The sequence below is a fragment of the Macrotis lagotis genome, chromosome 5 (genome assembly GCF_037893015.1).
Source record: "Macrotis lagotis isolate mMagLag1 chromosome 5, bilby.v1.9.chrom.fasta, whole genome shotgun sequence".
Classification (NCBI taxonomy): domain Eukaryota; kingdom Metazoa; phylum Chordata; class Mammalia; order Peramelemorphia; family Peramelidae; genus Macrotis; species Macrotis lagotis.
Genome location: NC_133662.1, coordinates 160,450,324 through 160,469,627, shown reverse-complemented (window position 1 = coordinate 160,469,627; position 19,304 = coordinate 160,450,324). Strand labels below are relative to the sequence as shown.

Genomic DNA, 19,304 nt, shown 5'->3' with positions numbered 1-19,304 from the left:
TCTTTGGGCTGTACAATTACTTTATCTAAAATAGATTTCTTTAGATATTCTATTTCCTCTTCTGATAATCTAAGCAGTTTTTATTTTTTATAAACTCTTCCATTTCACTTAAATTGTTAACTGGCATATGATTAGGCAAAACTAGCACCTACTCTTTAGTACTCCACAATTTAATATTATGCTTTTTTTTTAGTACCACGCAATGTAGTTCTACAGAGCCAATATCAAGCCTCAGAAAGGCAGCATAATGCAATAGAAAGGGTATGAGTTTAGAATAAGAATACCTAAACTTGAATGCTCTCAAGATTTCAATTTTATCATCTGTAACAATTATTGACTAGATGATCTGTAAGGTCGTTTCTTATCTATAAATACTATTATTCCATAAATATGACAGATGACAGTGATAGTGAGAGAAGAGAGTTGTAGCAACAACCAGAGAGAAAGAAGCAGAAATGATGCAACAAGGTACTTCATCTAGAAGATAAATTTAAATATAAATTGTAAATTATACATGGAATAGACACTGTATTGGGGCATCTCCATTTCAATCTAATTTGCATACAATTTTTATACAAGTTCTTTCCAAACAAGCAAAATAGTCATAGATTCTACTTGTCCTAGGTTTAATTCAGCATATAAGCTTTTAAGAGTTAAAAATTAGGGCATCTAGGTGGCATAGTGGATAGAGCACCAGCCCTGGAGTCAGGAGAACCTGAGTTCAAATGTGACCTCAGACACTTAATTAATTGCCTAGCTGTGTGAGCTTGGGCAAATCACTTAACCCCATAGCCTTAAAGAAATAAAATTAAAAAAAAAGAATTAAGGATTTTGATGCCAAAAAAATAATAAATAAGGTAACATAATCGTAGGGTTGGGTTTTTTTGTCTAGGGGATTACAAAGTAACCTCAATTTTTTCACTGGTAGAATTAGAAAATACCCTAGCCAATTCAGCTGAACATATTTATTTAAAAGATGAAGTAACTGATACTTGGATGACTAAATCAACTGACTTGGCCAAAATCTCACCATGAATTAGGGGCAGAATGAGTACTGGATCCAAAATTTCAATAAACCCAGTTCTACATGTTCTCCGCTAAACAAAACTAAACTAGGATTTAAATTATAATCAAATTATAGTGAATCCACAACTTGCTTACCATTTTCTCTAGTGTAAAGATCTTCTTTTCAAACAAATTCAGAGGTGTAAAAGTAGCATATATTACCATCTGAGGGACCTGTTGAGCAAACGGTTGAATTCCTCCTCCTAGTCCAACTAAAAAAAATCATATAACAATTAACACACTAAATAAAATGAGCCTTAAAAAATCACAGCTGGTTCAAATTTCCATTTAAACGTATCTTAGCCAATAAGAAATGGAGGGGTAATACTTAGAAATTAATGTTAACCTGAAAATAATCCAACTTCATTTTATATAATGCTTCAATGTCTGAGCCCCATGGTAATGGCATAAATACCTTAAAGCATTTTCATTATATTTTACATTACAATGATATACATTGCTAAATCCTTCTCTAGTTCCTTCTCCAGACTCTTAAGAAAGATTTGAAGGTCATGATTGTGATACAGGAAATTGTCTATTTTGTTTCATATGGGGGGAAAAACCTAATATAAATGTAACTCTGTTATTATGAATGCACTTTACGAAATAATGTGTAAATAGGAAAGTGAATAATAAGAAAAGCACAGAATTCATTTTTAAAATATAATTTCTTCATTCATTTTATATTATCTATATAATAAAATACTACTAATAAATCAATATTATTTTATATCAATAAAATTACTACATTTGACATAGATTTCATATTGTGCAGTTGAGGAAATTATTATTAGATGCAACATTTCCCCCTTTTTTCATTTAAATTTTTAACGAATTTTCAATTATCTTCATAGAAACTTCCTGTGGTTCTCAATTGTCTACCAAATAGTCTAAAACCAGCAAATCAATATTATCTAACATCTGACTCCAGAAAATATTTCCTCCTATTCTTCAATATTTACTTATGTTACTTTGCCACCTGGAATAAAGGGCTCACAATTTACCTTCAGCCACTGGAATCCTCCCCACCCTCAAGATCTACTTAAAATGCAACCTCCTCTATATATCTTTATCTGATCCTCTAAAACAAAAAGCATCCATCCCTTTGTATGTGCTCTTCTTATACCATTTCACACTCTGTTTTATCATGTCCATTTGTGAAAGGTTTTTATAGTTCTCTTTGCGGCTAGTACCTTGTATGCAGTTGCTTAGTCATTTTCAGTAGTATCTGACTCTTTGACTCCTTTTTGTGGTTTTGGCAAAGATATTAGAGTGATTTTGAATTTCTTTTTCAAGCTCATTTTACAGATCAGGGAACTAAGGCAACCAGGGTTAAGTGACTTGCCCAGGGACACATAGCTCGTTCTATCTGAACTCAGATCTTTCAAACTCCAGGATTCATTGTTCTAACTGTTGTGCTGCATAGGTGCCCCCAAACTTTGTGTACAAATGCTTGATATATTACCATCTGAGGGACCTGTTGAGCAAACGGTTGAATTCCTCCTCCTAGTCCAACTAAAAAAAACCATATAACAATTAACACACTAAATAAAATGAGCCTTAAAATATCACAGCTGGTTCAAATTTCCATTTAAACATATCTTAGCCAATAAGAAATGGAGGGGTAATACTTAGAAATTAATGTTAACCTGAAAATTGAATTAAGTATGTGTGTGTTTGTATGGTGTGTGAATTTACATACACATATATGTGCATATTCAGTAAGAAATGTTCAACATATATGCTTGTATTTACATACATTTCTCCAAAGGAAAAGTTAGCAGTGTATTAGAAAGAGTATGGGCTTAATATGTCTGGCAAATTGAATTGTACTTTTTTTTAAACCTCATAAATACAAAGTCTAATATAATTTCTTATACATGGACAAATGATTTCTGAATTGAATATTTCTGCAAACATTTTCCAGGACATAACATAATAAATAGAGAATATATATTTTCTTATCAATTGATTATGCAATGCAAAGATGAGGTTAGAAAAGGTTCTCTAAATAAAAAGAAAGCTGATTTGTAGAATAATAGCAGACCCTTCTGTATTCACACATATGCCTAACTGCTTACACTTTTATGTTCATGAGATATAAATGAATGAGCTTAAGATGTGCAAAGGAGTTTTGACCACACCTGCCTTCTTAAAGTACAGGAAATTTACTGGATAAATGTGATGCACTCCCTAGAGTAATTTTTGGACAGAACAAGAAGGAATATGGTTAAGTAATATTATAAATATCATTTACTAAGCACAGGAACTGTCAAATATGGAAAACTCATCAATAAGGACTTAAAATCAGATTACTTTGCAATTCTGAAATGCTATGGGAATCACCCATCTGTTTAGTTATGGGAGAGTTACAGAGTAGTATCACTCCACTCTCCAAGAGCACATGACCTTCATGTTGGAAAATGTTGATCTTTTATTCAGGATGAAGAAGTTCAGGAGGTTGGAAAGGCAGTTTTACAGAAAGGAAAGTATAATTGCTTGCAGGGGTTTGATTTTCAAATGATATTAGGACTTACCTCCTTCTCTAAGAAATAGGATAGCTTTTCATTTATTTGTTATAGTATAGGTATAACCAAATCATCTTGCAAAAAAAATGGCCTGATGCTAGACCTTCTATGAACTACTTGTAATTATAGGAACAGTTGCTACTCAAGTACCCCATATGGCTCTTATGTGCCCATGAATGCAAGGGGTATGGAAAAGGCAACAAGAATGTGACCTAAGAGATTTTCAGAAGCTGATAGGTTGGAAGCATACTCCTTTTATAATTTTTTTCTTGGAATCCAGAATTTCAATTTATTCCACTAAGTCAGGCTCAATATTTGAATCCTAGAGTTCAAATAGACCTTTTGTAAAGAGTTAAGTTTAATATGAAGGTAGTAAGCCAAAGGTAACATTAACATTATTGTACTGTAGTGATTGATAGATACTAGTAAAAATAGTAAAAATAGTAAAAATCTGTGTGACCTTGAGCTAGTAACTTAAGCTCAGTAGAATGAATACTGACTCTGAAATCTAGGATCTGGTTTTAAATAATGCCTTTAAGTGACCTTCAGGAAGGAACTTAAACTCCTTCTACCTTAGCCCCTTCATCTATAAAAAGAGGAGGTTTGACTAGATGAATTATAAAGGTCACTCCCAATTCTAATCTATGATGCTGTGAAACTATTGATATCTTCAAAGTCTACAAATTGTATAGGTGATGCTACTCTTCATTGGTAAAGCAAATTTCCTCATCCTGGAGTTGGTTAAACCAATAAAATTACAAGTTTCTATCTTTAAAAATCTACTTGACAACAGCTTAAATGTCAATATTGGTTATATTGTTTAGAATTAAATATCTCTTATTAAGTATCCTGAAAACATTCCTGAAATAACAAGACAGTATATCAGTGGAATGGTTATCATTTGACAAAAAAAAAGAAATAATGAACAAGAATTCAAAGCAATGCAAAATCAGGTGAGGAATGCACTATTCCCTTTCTATCACTGTATACCCACTGAAATTCTATGCATTATTCAAGATATTATAGTGAATGGGATAATGTTGTAAATGATAGAAGAAAGATAGCTAATGGAGTTGATAACCATGGTAAATAAGAGTATAAAAATGTATAATCTAATTGTCCATAATGAATTCTGATCCTTGACTTAGATGAATTACATCCTTTGGAACTAAAAACTATCAAATCAGAGTATTAAATCATTATGGAGACTGTGGGAAATATGGCTACACAAGATTGAAATAGATCAGGTATCTTGATTTTCAATAAAGGAATAAAAGAGAAGCAGAAAAAAGAGTCTGCAAACTTCTGACCAGTAATCTTAATGTTAATTCTAGAGAAAAAGTTAAAAGGGATCATTAAAGAGAGAGCTGTTAAACATCTGGGAAAAAAAATCAATGATTAAAAAAAGTCAGAATGGATTCATCAAGAACAGATCATACCAGTTTTCAGATAAGGTTATTACATTGGATGGTAAGGGGGGGTTGATATACAATTTATCTAGACTTAGCAAAATTCTTGATAATGTCTCATATTTTCATGGAGATAGCAAACAAAAGTCTAGATGACAATACATTTATATTTATTCAGAACTGATTGGATGTCTGAACTTGAGTAGTTGTTAATAGTTCATTTTCAATATGACAGTAATTCTTCAGAAAAGAACCCCAGAGTTCTGTACTTGGCCTGGTACTTCTTAACGTTTGATCAAGGCTATCAGGTAGTTCAATAATTCTTAAATTATCTCTCCTGGATCTGTTTTCTACATAAATAACTTTTTTCCAATGAGGTATTTTACATTTTCTTATACTTTTCCATTTTTAAAATTTTGTTTGACTGATTCTTGATGTCAAATAGAATCATTAGTTTTGACTTGCCTATTTCTATTTCCAAGGAATTTTCTTCAGTTAGCTTTCTCATTCTCCTTTACCAGTTCTATTCTATTTTTTAAAGACTTCTTGTCTGATTTGTCCAATTGTATTTTTAAATAATTTGTTTTCTTTAGTCAATTTTTGTGCTTTCTTTTCCAAGATGTTGAATTTCTCATGTATTTCTTTTCCCATTTTTTTCTACTTTATTTTTAAATCCTTTTGTGCTCTTCCAAGAAGACTTTTTTGGACTGGAGACTTAAAAAGCCCCTCTGGGGCTTCCATAACATTTTATTGAGAAATCATCAAGGAAAATTGCCCTGATATCCTAAAACAAGAGCCATTGAAAGAATTAATGGTCACATCCTGAAAGGGATCCAAAAATGAAAATGCCAAGAAATATTGTAGTTAAATTCCAGAATTATTGTTCAATAAGAAAATATGGAAGAAAGCCAGGAAAAAAATTAAAATCCTAAGGGGCCACCATCATCAGTATTATATAGGCTGCATCATTGATGGCATCAACATTAAAGGATTGAAGGAACTGGAATATGATATTCTGGAGAACAAAGAAGCTTGGATTAAAAAATCAAGAATCAACTAATCAACATACTCTTTTAGGGGAAAACATGGATATTTAATGAAATAGATGTTTTCAAATATTCCTGATGCAAAGAGTAGAGATGAACAGAAAATTCAATCTTCAAACATGAAACTCAAAAGATAGATAGATAGATAGATAGATAGATAGATAGATAGATAGATAGATATAAAAGAAAAGAGGGAAAATAAAAAGAATGTTATTGAGTAAGAATAAATTTGTTACGTATCTACATGGGAGGAGGATACTTATAACTCTTGAGAACTGTGTTTCTATTAGAGGAAGTATACTTAGGCAGAAGATATGGACATAAGTTGATATTGATAAGATGATTTAAAAAATTAAGATATTAAAAATAGGATTGTACTGAGATGGGAGGAAACAGGAGGCAGAATGGGGTAAGTTATACCACATGAAGAGTAGAGGGAAAGAAGGGTGGGGGCTAAGAATTGCTTGAATCTTACTGTCACATTAGATTTGGCTAAGAGTTAATAGCACATTTATCTTGTTTTTAGGGCCATTGAAAGGTAGACTAAAATTAATTGCACACATATCTAATTTAAATGGGTTATAATTGGAGTATGCTTGTTGTTGTTTGTCCTTTATTCTCAAAGAGGACCATGACATTAGGAAGATGATGCAATGACTTGCAATTGAATTGGATTTAGATGGAAAGAGGACCATCCAGAGTCATCTGTGTCCTGTGGCAAGACATGGATTAGGACAACTGGAGATGGCCCAAGATGCAGTGGGAGACCTTGTCCTATTTAAGTTAAGGCTTTCCCAGATTTAAGTTGCCTGAGGCAATTCAATGATTAAACACAGGTAAGAATGAAGCAAAGTATAGTCTCTTCTCTCTAGTTTAAAAAAAAGTCTGGAAAAAAAGACCCTCATGGTTTCTGGTCCAACAGAAACAACTGTTATTAACACTCACTCTGAGTCATCAATCGAGGAGGCTTAATTTCATACAAAAAGAATGATTTTAATCTTTGACAGATAGACAATATGACTGATTATGGAAAATTGATTTGGAATTGACTCACACATCAGTTATCTGTTATTTCCAATTTCAATATAATCAATGCCATTTTTTTGTTGGTTACTCAGTTCTTATACTGTTCAGAGGCTCCTGATTTCCTCTTGTATAGAATTATCCATAGATCATCTTATAAAGACATACTAGCCATAATCCATTGCATGGAGATATATATCTCCACACATTATGGCTAGTATTGATATATTTTAATTGTATATTAAAAACTCCCACAAATTACTTATATACTATAAGAACCTTTGGCTTCTCTTGTTAATTATTCATGAAATATATTTTCTAGCATTTTTTGCCAGCCTTCTCCTATGTATATGTTTGCACTGTAGTTACCATATATATATATACATATATATATATATATATATACATATATATATGTATATATACATGCATTCATTGATCTACTTTGGAATATCTTAAGATGCTAGTTCATATGTAAAAATTATCTTCAATTACTTTCTTAATTCTTATCATAATTTTAATATGATGACCATATTTCCTATTGCTTTAAGATGTGTATTAAACAAACTCCACTAATGCCTTTATTTTTCTCTCCTATGAAAATCTGTTAACCATCTTTCTATTTGACTTTTTTCTTCTAGTTTCATTAATAAAGATCTCAAGATTGATATGATTTAGTTTTTCTAGTAACATGTCCATTATATTATTTTTTTCACAGTAGTGCTTTTATAAAAAAAAAGTTCTTTACCAACTGCACAACCCAATCAATAGTTTTGGACCCCTCCACACTTATCTTGGCTATCCCCCCAAAAACGAGTCCAGTCTTTCAAACTTGGTAGAATCTACCAGATATAGCACAGCTGTAGAGAAACATGAGCAACCTCCATATCACAATGAGGCATCCAAGTAGGATTTTGTAGATGATTTCAATTATCTCCCATGAATGAATAAATCCCAATGAATGTAGACCACAACTTTCTACCATTATTAAAATCCAAAAAAGAAAGACAAAAATAGACATCCTCCAAAATTATTTTCCACAACCATATAAAAAAAGGAATGACAAGAAAAAATTAAAATACAGTTCTATCAATTTTTTTAACAAGAAGCACTTTCAGATGTACAGAGAAGGATGATTTTGGGGAAAAATTATTGCACTGAATAATCAATGACATTGTAAAAGTATTCCTTTAAAAAAAGCCCAATTAATTTATTCTTTTTATTCAGAACCATTTACTTCTAAAGGGATTCACTTAAAATTCCAATTACAACCAACAACCAGAAAAAATTAGCCAGTTTAGATTTGAAAGGGCCTTTTAATAAAAAAGAAACATAAAGGAAATACAAGTAGTATACTCTTACCATAGATGTTGGAGAAAGCAATGGTAAACCACTTCAACACCTATACCAAGAAAACCACCGGGGGGGGTCGTCATGAAGAGTCAGAAATAACCGAAAAACGATTGAACAACTACCATAAAGGAAATGCAATGAGTATTTTTGAGTACCTATAATTTCCATAGTATTGGGTGCCAATGAGGAATGGAAAGAATAGCAGAACAAGTGAAATCTAATCTATCCTGACATCCTTGTCCTAAAAGGCCTTAACATTAGTTTTATAAATCAATCAGGAGACCCAAAGAAGCAAAACATTGGCTAAAAACAACAAATAAATAAACAAATAATAATAATAATAATAGCAAATAAATAAACAAACAACATATTTTGGAATATGATGTTAATAGGTAGTCTAAATTTGAAGCATACTAAAGACTAATTACTCATAGTTTATTTGAGGTGAGATGCATTTAGATACCATGCAATCACAAAGAAAGGGTAAGCTTCATAATGTCAAAAGACAAGCCTTTTGAGGGTCCAAGTTTGTGTTAGGTATTGTTTAGAATACTGAGAAGGATTATAGAGAACCTTCAGCAGTTGAATTCAGCAGATGTGTCCTGCATTGAAATAGCTGGTGATGTGTGAGATAACATGGGGTAATGAAAACTTTACTACAGAATCAAGAAAAAGTGAAATAATTCTGAAATTCTGAAATTTCAATTCTGAAAACCTCAAATCAGTGGCCTAACCAGAAGAAACTGCACAATTTATTTTCTGGAGACTGACTATTGTGTGTCTAATACTCACAAACTTCCCACATTAGATCCAAAGCCTTCTCACATTCCTGAACAAATCTTCTTGATCCTTCTAGCACAAAAATATTCTATACATTTCCATGAACAACCAAAATATCCAGTAATTATCCCGAGAGCATGGCAGCTTACGATCTATTATGGACTGCAGAGAATGTTGTAGAGAATGTTGAGCATCTGATGGAGGCCTTGAAATCCTGGCTTTCTCCTTTTCCACCTTCTTCTTTCCTTCTTTTATATCTACTTTCTCTATTATAATAAAAAGAAAAAATTATATTCATTCCTAATTCAAGACCTCAAAATGCATATTTTATTGAAAGGACAGGCCAAAAGAATAATACCTTTCAATTATAATAACAGAGCCACTAGAGGCTTCTGAAATACTCCTCCCTAATATTTAGAAATACCCAGAACAACCAAGAGAAATTATTACTGAATTTACTAGATACTTGAAAATGTAAGGATAAAGTCTTGAAATATTTTACTTAGAGGTTTATCAAAAATAATTAAGTACCATGAAAATGCTGTTATTATTACCTTATTGACTCAAAAATACATCATTCCTAAAAACTATATCCTAAATGAGAATGCTTTGAAAGAGAAAAAACTGTACAAATGCATTTATATAAAACAATAGATTACATATATATGCATATGTATGTATGTATATATACATATATATATATATAAATATATAAAACATTTAATGTTAAGTAAGGAAGATGGGGTAAGGTAAGTTTGACCTACAATTAAAGGTAATACTATACTTACTTTGAAAATTATCCTTAATAAAGCTTTTTTGTTATAAAAAATATGAAAGTAAGTCCTTTTTCTCATGACAAAATTTAAAAGAATAATTTTAATCCTCCTTCATATTATATCCCTGTTAAATTTCTCCCCACCCCTTTACCTACAAATATATCTCATGAAATTTTCATCCATCGCAATCCTGGTAAAGTTACCCTGAGAAATAACATAGTACTCTCTTAAAAATACTGTCATATTCTTCTTTTCACATTTTGTCATTTATTCTTATTGATCTTTTCTTAAAATCCAATAGGTAACTCTTCAAGGGTGGGGACAAGATGGCAGGGTACAAAAAGCATTCAGCTGAGCTTTCACAATGTTCCCCTCCAAACAACTTTAAAATGTCACAAGTTGAATTCTGGAGTAATAGTCCACTAAAGGTAAGGGTGAGATATTGTTCGATTTCAAGACAATATAGGAAGTCAGGAAGAATGATCTGTAGCATAGGCCCATGTGGATGAAATATTAATGGTGGGACTATGTGGTAGTTGTAGATATAGCAGCAGCCACAGGAGTTCTTAAGCCAAAGATGGTAAGGAGACCTGGCAACTGGTTAGAATAAAATTTCAGGGGATGATCATATGCAAGATGCAAGATGAGAAGTTTCTTGAAAACCCCATTGCTTCTACCCACTTCTGAGTCATAGTTCAAGGGTGGAGAGAAGCATTTTCAGTCAAGAGGGAACAGGAATCCAGAAGGGCAACTATTTGGCAACTCCATTGCCTATACCCATTTCTAGTTCATAGAGGAGAGCACTTTCAGTAAAGAGGGAGCATAGAGGATCATCATGGTTTCTGGACAGAAGGAATGAATCAGCCTAAAATACAGTATTATTTCTAGTGCCAAGGCATCAGGGGACCTTCCTGAGTAAGGACCAGAAAGTAGATCAGGAAATAATGACCACACTTGTCCCCAAATCACATCACCTTGAAAGCAGAAAAATTTCTAAAATCCCAGAACTAGTTCTGAAAATAGCAATGTAAAAAGTTCTAAGATTGAGATAGTGCTCCCCTGACAGCATGCCAGTAACAGAGCCCAACTTAAACATTTAAGTTCAAAATTATGAAATAAGATAGGAAACTGAGTAAATAACAAAACAAAAAGAACCTGATGATAAAAAGCTACTATGTAAGAGGAAAAATTCAAAGCAAATTAGAAGAAAACAATGAAGTCAAATTAGCTACAAGCAAAGTCTTAAAATATGAATTAGACAAAAGCCCAACAAAAATTCATGGAAGAGCTAAAAATAATTTTAAAAGTCAGAGTAGTAGAAGAAAAATGAAGTAAAAATGAAAGCAAATCACAACAGATTTATAAAAAAAGACATTAAAAATTATCAAAGAAAGTAACTTAAAAAAACAGATTTGGCCAAATAGAAAAAGATACAAAAGTTCACTGAAAAATAATTCCTTGAAAATTAGAATTGTGCAAGTGGAATCTATAAATTTTATGAGATGTCAAGAAAAATAAAAGTCAAAAGAATGAAAAATTTCAATGAAAAAATAACTTCAGTGGAAAAAATTGTGAGAAAAAATAACTAAAGAATTGCTGGGATGCCTGAATGCCAGGATCAAAGAAATTATCAATGAAAAATATCTGATATCCTAGAACCACTGGGTAAAATGGGAATCGAAAGAATCAACAGCTGAAAGAGATCCTAAAATGAAAACTCCCAGGAATATTATAGTCAAATCCCAGAACGCCTAGGTCAAAGAGAAAATACTTCAATAGCCAGAAATAAGTCATTCAAAAAACCATGAAGTCAATGTCAGGATCACACAAGATTTTAGTTACCATGATAAAAGGGTAGAGGGCTTATAATATGAAATTCCAGAAGTATTTAGGCAAAAACCAGGCATTGACCATCAAAATGGATAAATAGTTTAGTCATAAAGGGTGCTATCATAACTAAATTGGAGGAATTGGGAAAATGACAGGAGACAAGGGAAGATTATGGGAAGTAAAATATATACTTTTGATTGCATAAATTTAAAAGGATTTTGAACAAACAAACCCATTGAAGCAAGTTGTTTTTAAAAGCACAGTCAAGTTCATAGTTACCAAATTCTAATTCTAAAACCATTTTCTGAAGACATAAAGATAAATAAACAGGGACTAATACCCATTTGTTGTTGCTCAATAGTCATTTCAGTCATATTTGGCATTCTTGGCAAAGATACTAGAATTGTCTTTTCTTTCTCCAAGCCATTTTATAATTGAGGAACTGATGCAAACAATTAAGAAATTTGTTAAAGGTGACATAGCTTATAAATTTTTCTACTGGATTTGAACTTAGAAAGATGAATATTCCTGATTCCACACCCAGCACAGTATTCACTGTGCCTGCTAGCTGTACTAATGAAAATGGAAGAGACAGCAAAAATTTTCCCGTATTTTTCAAACCATAAACCTTCCAAAAGCTGTTAAGAGTCATTGAACAAGTTTTACAACACAACTAAGCCAACTAACATATGTTAGTGTATATTTTCTATCAATACCATATTTAAATTCAAATTTCCCATATGAATTTAGTCATTAGAATAGTATTTATATGAGAAACATAAAATAAATATAAAGCATAGAACACTATAATTATAGTGAGTATTAAACATATAGCTGATTTTTCCATATTCCCTCTTTTTAAAAAAATTAAATTAACTTAGAAAGCCATAGAACTGGAAATTTTTCTTTTCCTTTTCTTTTGTTTTTGTTTATTGATTTTACTTTTTTTTAAATGTGAAATTCCTTCCTAATAATATAATAATGAAAACAAGATCTTCTCCAGATTAAATATTTTAATTAATCAATTATAATATTTGTTCTCCTTTTTTCCCTTAGTCTTTTTTTTAAATGGATGGAAATTGGTTATTCTAATGTCTTCTTTTAAATTTAACAATTCAATACTGAAAAACTAAAGAGGTTTTTTTTTACAGTTTTCTTAAAGAGAAAAACAGAAACACATCACAAAATACATTTCGTATTATTATTTTTAATAGTATTACTGTGCTTATTAAAGTCAGTAAATACTAGGGAAATTATCAGGTATTTAACTGAACAATGATAAAGAAATCTTTGCAAAAACATGTAATTATTTTAAAATAATTACCTACCTTTTCCAGATTTTTCACTTTTTTCAGTTCCTTTGCCTTGAGCACTTTCAGTTTTGCTTTCTTTTCCACCTTTTTCCTCTTTTCCATTTTTTCCACTTTTTTCCTCTTTTCCATTTTTTCCACCTTTTTCTTCTTTTCCATTTTTGCCTCCTTTTTCCTCTTTTCCATCTTTTAAATTTTTTTCATCCTTGCTATCTTTTCCATCTTTGGAATTTTTTCCATCTTTCAATTTTGAATCTGACAGGTTTTCAGAACTATTATCCTCTGTTAACTTAAACTCTGGCAATACTTCTTTCAAGAGCTCCCACATTTTGTCCAAATATCCTTGACTTTAAAATAGATATGTCAACATTTAGTTTTTTGGGTTTTTCCCCCCAAATGAAGTTTTTTTTTCTCTCTTCATCTAAGGGGCATTTGCTGGCCAAATCAGTCTTACAAATGCTAATATTTCAAGTATCACTGTAGCTGTTTAACATTTATTGAATCCTAATTTTTATATTAGTACTCAGAATGGAAAATCTTCTTTAAGTAGATTCATATATATATATGTACATATGCACATATAGATAGAAACATATATATATCCTAGAAGATCAATTTTAATAGTTATTAATTCCATAATAATTCTGTCTAGACTAATTCTTATATATAACTGAGAAAATTAGATTGTTATGATGTACTATTTCATAGTCATGAAATCAGCAAGCATTTACTAATTACTTACTATGTACCAAGCTTTGAGGAATCAAAGAAATATAAAATTCAGTCCCTTGAATAAAATTCAAGCAATTCATAGCTTAATATGCTTTGCAGGAGACTAAACTCAGTGAAATGGATGTCTGGAACTAAATATTTTTCATTTAAAAAAAAAATGAAGGTCATGTTGCATACCCTAACAAAGATTTGATGCAAAAAGTCTGAATTTTGTCAAGTCACTTGTTATATTTAAAATAATGAAATTACTTGAGCATTAAAAGTGCTATTGATTTTTTTTAATTCATCATTTTTCCCATTGAAAATCCTATTGTCTTTAGCTTAGTATTTTGAAGTGGAGACCTAGACTACAAAGGCAATGATATGTACAAGTGACATTTGTATTCAATATCTATGTCATATAGACCAATCTACCAATTCTGCAAAAGAGTGAAAAAGAGTAGGTTTCTAATTTGGAACTGACAACTAATAGCAACATCTCCAAACACTCATGTCCATTCATGCAATGAGTCTGCTATTAGAGATAAATAGAGAAAATCCTAATCTTTTAAGATACCCTTTCTCTAAGGTAGATAAATGCAGCAAAGTCATCATTTTCAAAGGGAAGGAACTTTAGCCCTACCTCCTGCTGCTATTAGTGCATGTGTATATGTAGTAGAGGATGGTTGGGCAGCTAGGCAATGCAGTGGATAGAGCACTGACCTTGGATTTAGGAGGATAGGAGTTCAAAACCGATTTCAGACAATAGTCACTTAATAGCTATGTGACTTTGGGCAAGTCACTTAACCCTGATTGCCGCTCTTCCTGGGCTGTCTCCAGGCATCCTGATTCATATCTGGTCACTGGATCCAGATGTCCAAGGAGGAGAAAGTAAGACTGGTGACTAAGTACAGCATACCCTCACTCAAATTCAATTCAAATGCTTGTCATAGCATCACCTCCCTGATGTCATGGCCTTCTTTGAAAATGAAGGGCAAACATTTAGAAATGTGTGTATGTGTGTGAGCATATGTGCATCTGTATTTGTGATTATGTCTATATGTTTGTGTTTGAGATTACATATGCTTACCTTTTTGTGCCAAGTAGAAAATAGGATGATTTATGACAGACAGGTTGATGAGCAAAGCTTTTAATCCAATAGAATATAAGATTTAATGGTGGCTCCACCCTAAAAACTTTCTGTTATCCTCCTGGTATGCCCATACTTCAAATGTTGGAATTAAAAGTAAGTAGTGTTAAGAAAGCCCCAGCAAAGTAAACAAGTTAGACCTGCCTTGCCCAACTACATTATGTTCCAGACAAGTTTCCTTAAATTGCTATAAATTTGTAATTATCCTTTTTTCTGTTTTTACTTGTTTTTAACTGATTTTAGGGTATAGTCACAGGCTAAGGGTCATTATATTACTTAGCCATTAATACAAATATTTCTGTTGTTATACTGGTATCAAATTTATTTAACCCATGGATGCTCATGTTTATAAAATCAGGAAGCTTCCTACAAATAATAGTACTAACACAGTGATAGGGAAAATTATTATTAACAATTTGAGTATTGGAATTAGAGAGGAGATCTTTGCACATTATTTGTACAATCTCTCAGGGATTTTTTTAAATGTAAAGCAATGCATTCATTTTGTCATTCTCCTGCCCAAAAACTTCAGTAATTCTCTCCTACGTACAATTGAAGGAGCTATTAAATTGATTAGCCTCTTTTATATAATGATAAGTTCCTTTTTTCTTAAGGTCCCGGATATAAGTTCCTCTTCCTAGTACTTGTAAAACTACAATAATCAATCTTCAGGTCCTTTATAGAATAACACATCTCATTATAAATACTACAGCTGCAGGGCAAGATTTCTAAGGCAATCTTACTTTGACAGACAGGTTGATAAACAAAGGTCATAATCCAATAGAACATCAGAACATCAGAATTAATGGTGGCTCCAACCTAGAAATTTTCTGTTATGCTCCTGACATGCCCATACTCCAAATGCTGGAATTAGAAGCAAGCTGTGGGGCAGCTAGGTGGCACAGTGGATATAGCCATGGCCCTGTAGTCAGGAGGACTTAAATTCAAATCTGGCCTCAGACATTCAATAATTACTTAGCTGTATGACCTTGGACAAATTACTTAATCCCATTGCCTTGCCAAAAACAAAACAAACAAAAAAGTAGTAAAAGGATAGAGGACACAATTAATTCAAAACAAATGTATATGAAGATATGCAAAAAGTGACAAAATTTGTAGTTCAAAATCTTTCAAAAATGAATGGTGAAACCCATCTTTAACATAACTGGGAAAAAATACTATTAAGTAAAAAAAAATAGTGACAATACTTAATTTTCCCCATCTACCTGAGTAGATTTTGTAGAGTATTTTTATATACATACCATCAGTGGGAAGAGTGAACATACCTACAGAACAAACATAGAAAGACACATCTCTCGAAAATATTGGCCAGGTCATACCTTTAGGGTGATTTCATGTGGAGAACATGGATTTCCAGGAGGCACATGTGAAAGGGTAATTCACCCCTCTGATGCTGCAAGGCTACAGTTTTTTTTTAAATAATTTATTTTATTTTTAAAAAATTTCCCTCTATAGATGCTGACAAAGCCTTTGATAAAATACAATATCCATCATATTAAAAACACTGGAAAGTTTTCCTTAACATAATAAATAGTAACTATCTAAGACCATCAGCAAATATTATATATAATAGGGATAAATTGAAGCATTTCCACTAAAATCAGGGGTGAACAAGGAAGCCCATTACCAACATTACTATTCAATATAGTATTAGAAATGCTAGCTTTAGCAATAACAGAAGAAAAAGAAATTGAAGGAATCAGAATTGGAAGCAAAGTTTTCACTCTTTACAGTTGATATGATCATATATTTAGAGAATCTGAGGAAATCATCTAAAAAACTCCTAGAAACATTTAACAAATTCAGCAAAGTGGCAGGATATAAAGTGAATCCACATAAATTATCAGCATTTTTATATATGAACAACAAAGTCCAAGAGCAAGAGATACACAAATTCCATTTAAAGTAACTATAAACAACATTAAATAGTTGGAAATCTATCTACCTTCCAATACAAATCCTGAAACTTCATGAGCACAATTATAAAGTACTTCTCACTAAAAAAAAAAAAAAATCACATCTAAATCATTGGAAAAATGTCTATTGCTCATGGTAAGGTTAAACTAATATAATAAAATTAACAATTCTACCCAAATTAAATTACTTATTCAGTGACATACCAATCAAATTACCAAATAACTATTTTACCAAACAAGGAAAAAAAACAGGATCAAAATTCATCTGGGGCACAAAAAATCAAGACTAGCAAGGGAACTGATGAAATAAATATAAAGGAAGGTGGCCTAGCTTTATCAGTTCTAAAACTATACTATAAAGTGGCAGTCTTAAAACTGCCTGATAATGATTAAGAAATAGAATAATGATCAATGGATTAGGATAGGATCAAAGGAAACCACAATAAATGACTATGACAATCTACTAATTCTTTGACAAAAATTGCTGGTAAAATTAGGAAATAGTATAGCAAAAATTAGGCATACACCCATATATAACACCCTATACCAGAATAAGGTCAAACTAGGTACAGAATTTAGACATAAAGGATGATACCATAGGTAAATTTACAGACCAAGAAATAGTCTATCAGGTCTATGGAAAGGGGACAAATTTATGACTAAACAAGAAATAGAGTATCTTATAAACTGAAAAATGGATGCTTTTCACTATATTAAATTAAAAGTTTTTTTGCACTAATAAAATCAATGCTGCCAAAATTAGAAGGAAACCAGAAAGCTGAGAAATAATCTTCAAAACTAGGAGTTCTGATAAAGGTCTCGCTTCTAAAATATATAGAGAATTGCATCAGGATTTCCCACCAAGATGACAGAGAGAAGACAGGCGCAGTTCTAAAATCTCCTGATCTTTCCCCATATGAAACAAACCTCTTAACAGAAATCTGATCAACAAAACCCTAAAAGAAAAGCCAGGAGAAAGAACATCTACCTCAGGATTTGTCTTCAGCAATCCTGGGTGAGTCTGGGCACAAAGGGCGAATCAGCCATGGATCAGCCTGATTAGCCACAAAGTTGGAGCCTGGGAGCCTGGGGGCCCAAGAACCCAACTCTTGATCAGTGGCAGGCTAGAGCATGGTCAACCATGGGGGCTTGAGTCAACTAGGGAGCAGAGGGATTGTTGGTTGGTGCTGACCATCTGAAGCTTGCCAACAGGACTGGGGGAAGAGTTCCCATGCAGGAGAGCTAGGGACATCATCCCTGGGCTCCTCTATTCAGGAGGAACTAGGAGTCCATACTGTCATTTCAGCTGAAGCCTCTTCCCAGAACAAACACAATTACAGACTTTCTGCCCCAGGTGCAGGAGTGTGAGCAGACCCAACTCAGTTGACAATAGGGAGAGGGATGACCTCACTCCAGGGTAAATCCCACCACTGATTGAAGACAAATGTATTAAACAGCTTAAATCACTCCCTCCAGGCCAAGGGAGAAGGCCTCAACCAAGGTCACAGACATTCCAGAGAAAGCAGCCAGCAGTCCCTACTGGCCAGTTGGAGATATTGCACTCAGTGAGTAAAACCTCTAGGGATCCCAACACCAAAACTCTAAGAACCAGCCCCTCCGCAACTCAAGATCTTAGAAAAATGAAGAAAGGTCAGCAGAAAGGTGGATCCATAGAAAAATTCTTGGAAGGAAAAGACCCTGACACAGAGAGAGACCTAGAACCTCTGAAGAGAATATGATCTAGTCTCCAGCACAGAAAGACTTCCTTGAAGAAATGAGGAAGGTGTTTAAAAATCAATTGGAAAATTTGGGGAAAGAAACCCAAGAGAAGATTAACACCTTGCAATAAGAAAACAAATCATCAGAAAATACAATTGGACAAATACAAAATGAGAATAATTCAGCTCCTCAATTGGACAAATACAAAATGAGAATAATTCTTGCAAAACCTCAACTGGTCAAATGGAAAAGCTTTTTCAAAAACAGAATTGATCAATTGGGAAAGTAAAATTGCAAAAAAGTAAATGAAGAAAACTCCTCTTTAAAAAAAAAAGAATGGAGGCTGCGGAAACTAATGACTTCATGAGACAGCAAGAGCCTTTTAAACAAAACCAAAATATAGAAAAAATTGAAGAAAATGTAAAATACCTCATGAGCAAAACCACTGACCTCGAGAACAGATTGAGAAAGGACAACCTGAGAATTATGAGTATTCCTAAAAAACATTGAAGAGAAAAAAGCCTGGACTTAATATTACAGGATCTAGTGATGGAAAATTGCCCTGATACCATGGAATAAGAGGGAAAAACAGTTATTGAAAGTGTACATCGATCCCCTCCAGAAAGAGATCCTAAATGAAAACACCAAGAAATGTTGTGGCCAAATT

The 19,304-nt window shown here is 32.5% G+C and overlaps 1 protein-coding gene across 1 annotated transcript in view; it reads right to left on the bottom strand.

Annotated features, from left to right (window-relative positions):
* ADGB (androglobin) overlaps positions 1 to 19,304 on the bottom strand; it is a 244,091-nt gene that overhangs the window by 160,147 nt on the left and 64,640 nt on the right. The window contains exons 8-10 of the mRNA XM_074187787.1: positions 13,139 to 13,467; positions 9,354 to 9,470; positions 1,162 to 1,277 (exon numbers count right to left, since the gene is read on the bottom strand). Of these exons, the coding sequence (XP_074043888.1) occupies positions 1,162 to 1,277; positions 9,354 to 9,470; positions 13,139 to 13,467 (562 nt within the window). The remainder of the gene's footprint in view (positions 1 to 1,161; positions 1,278 to 9,353; positions 9,471 to 13,138; positions 13,468 to 19,304) is intronic.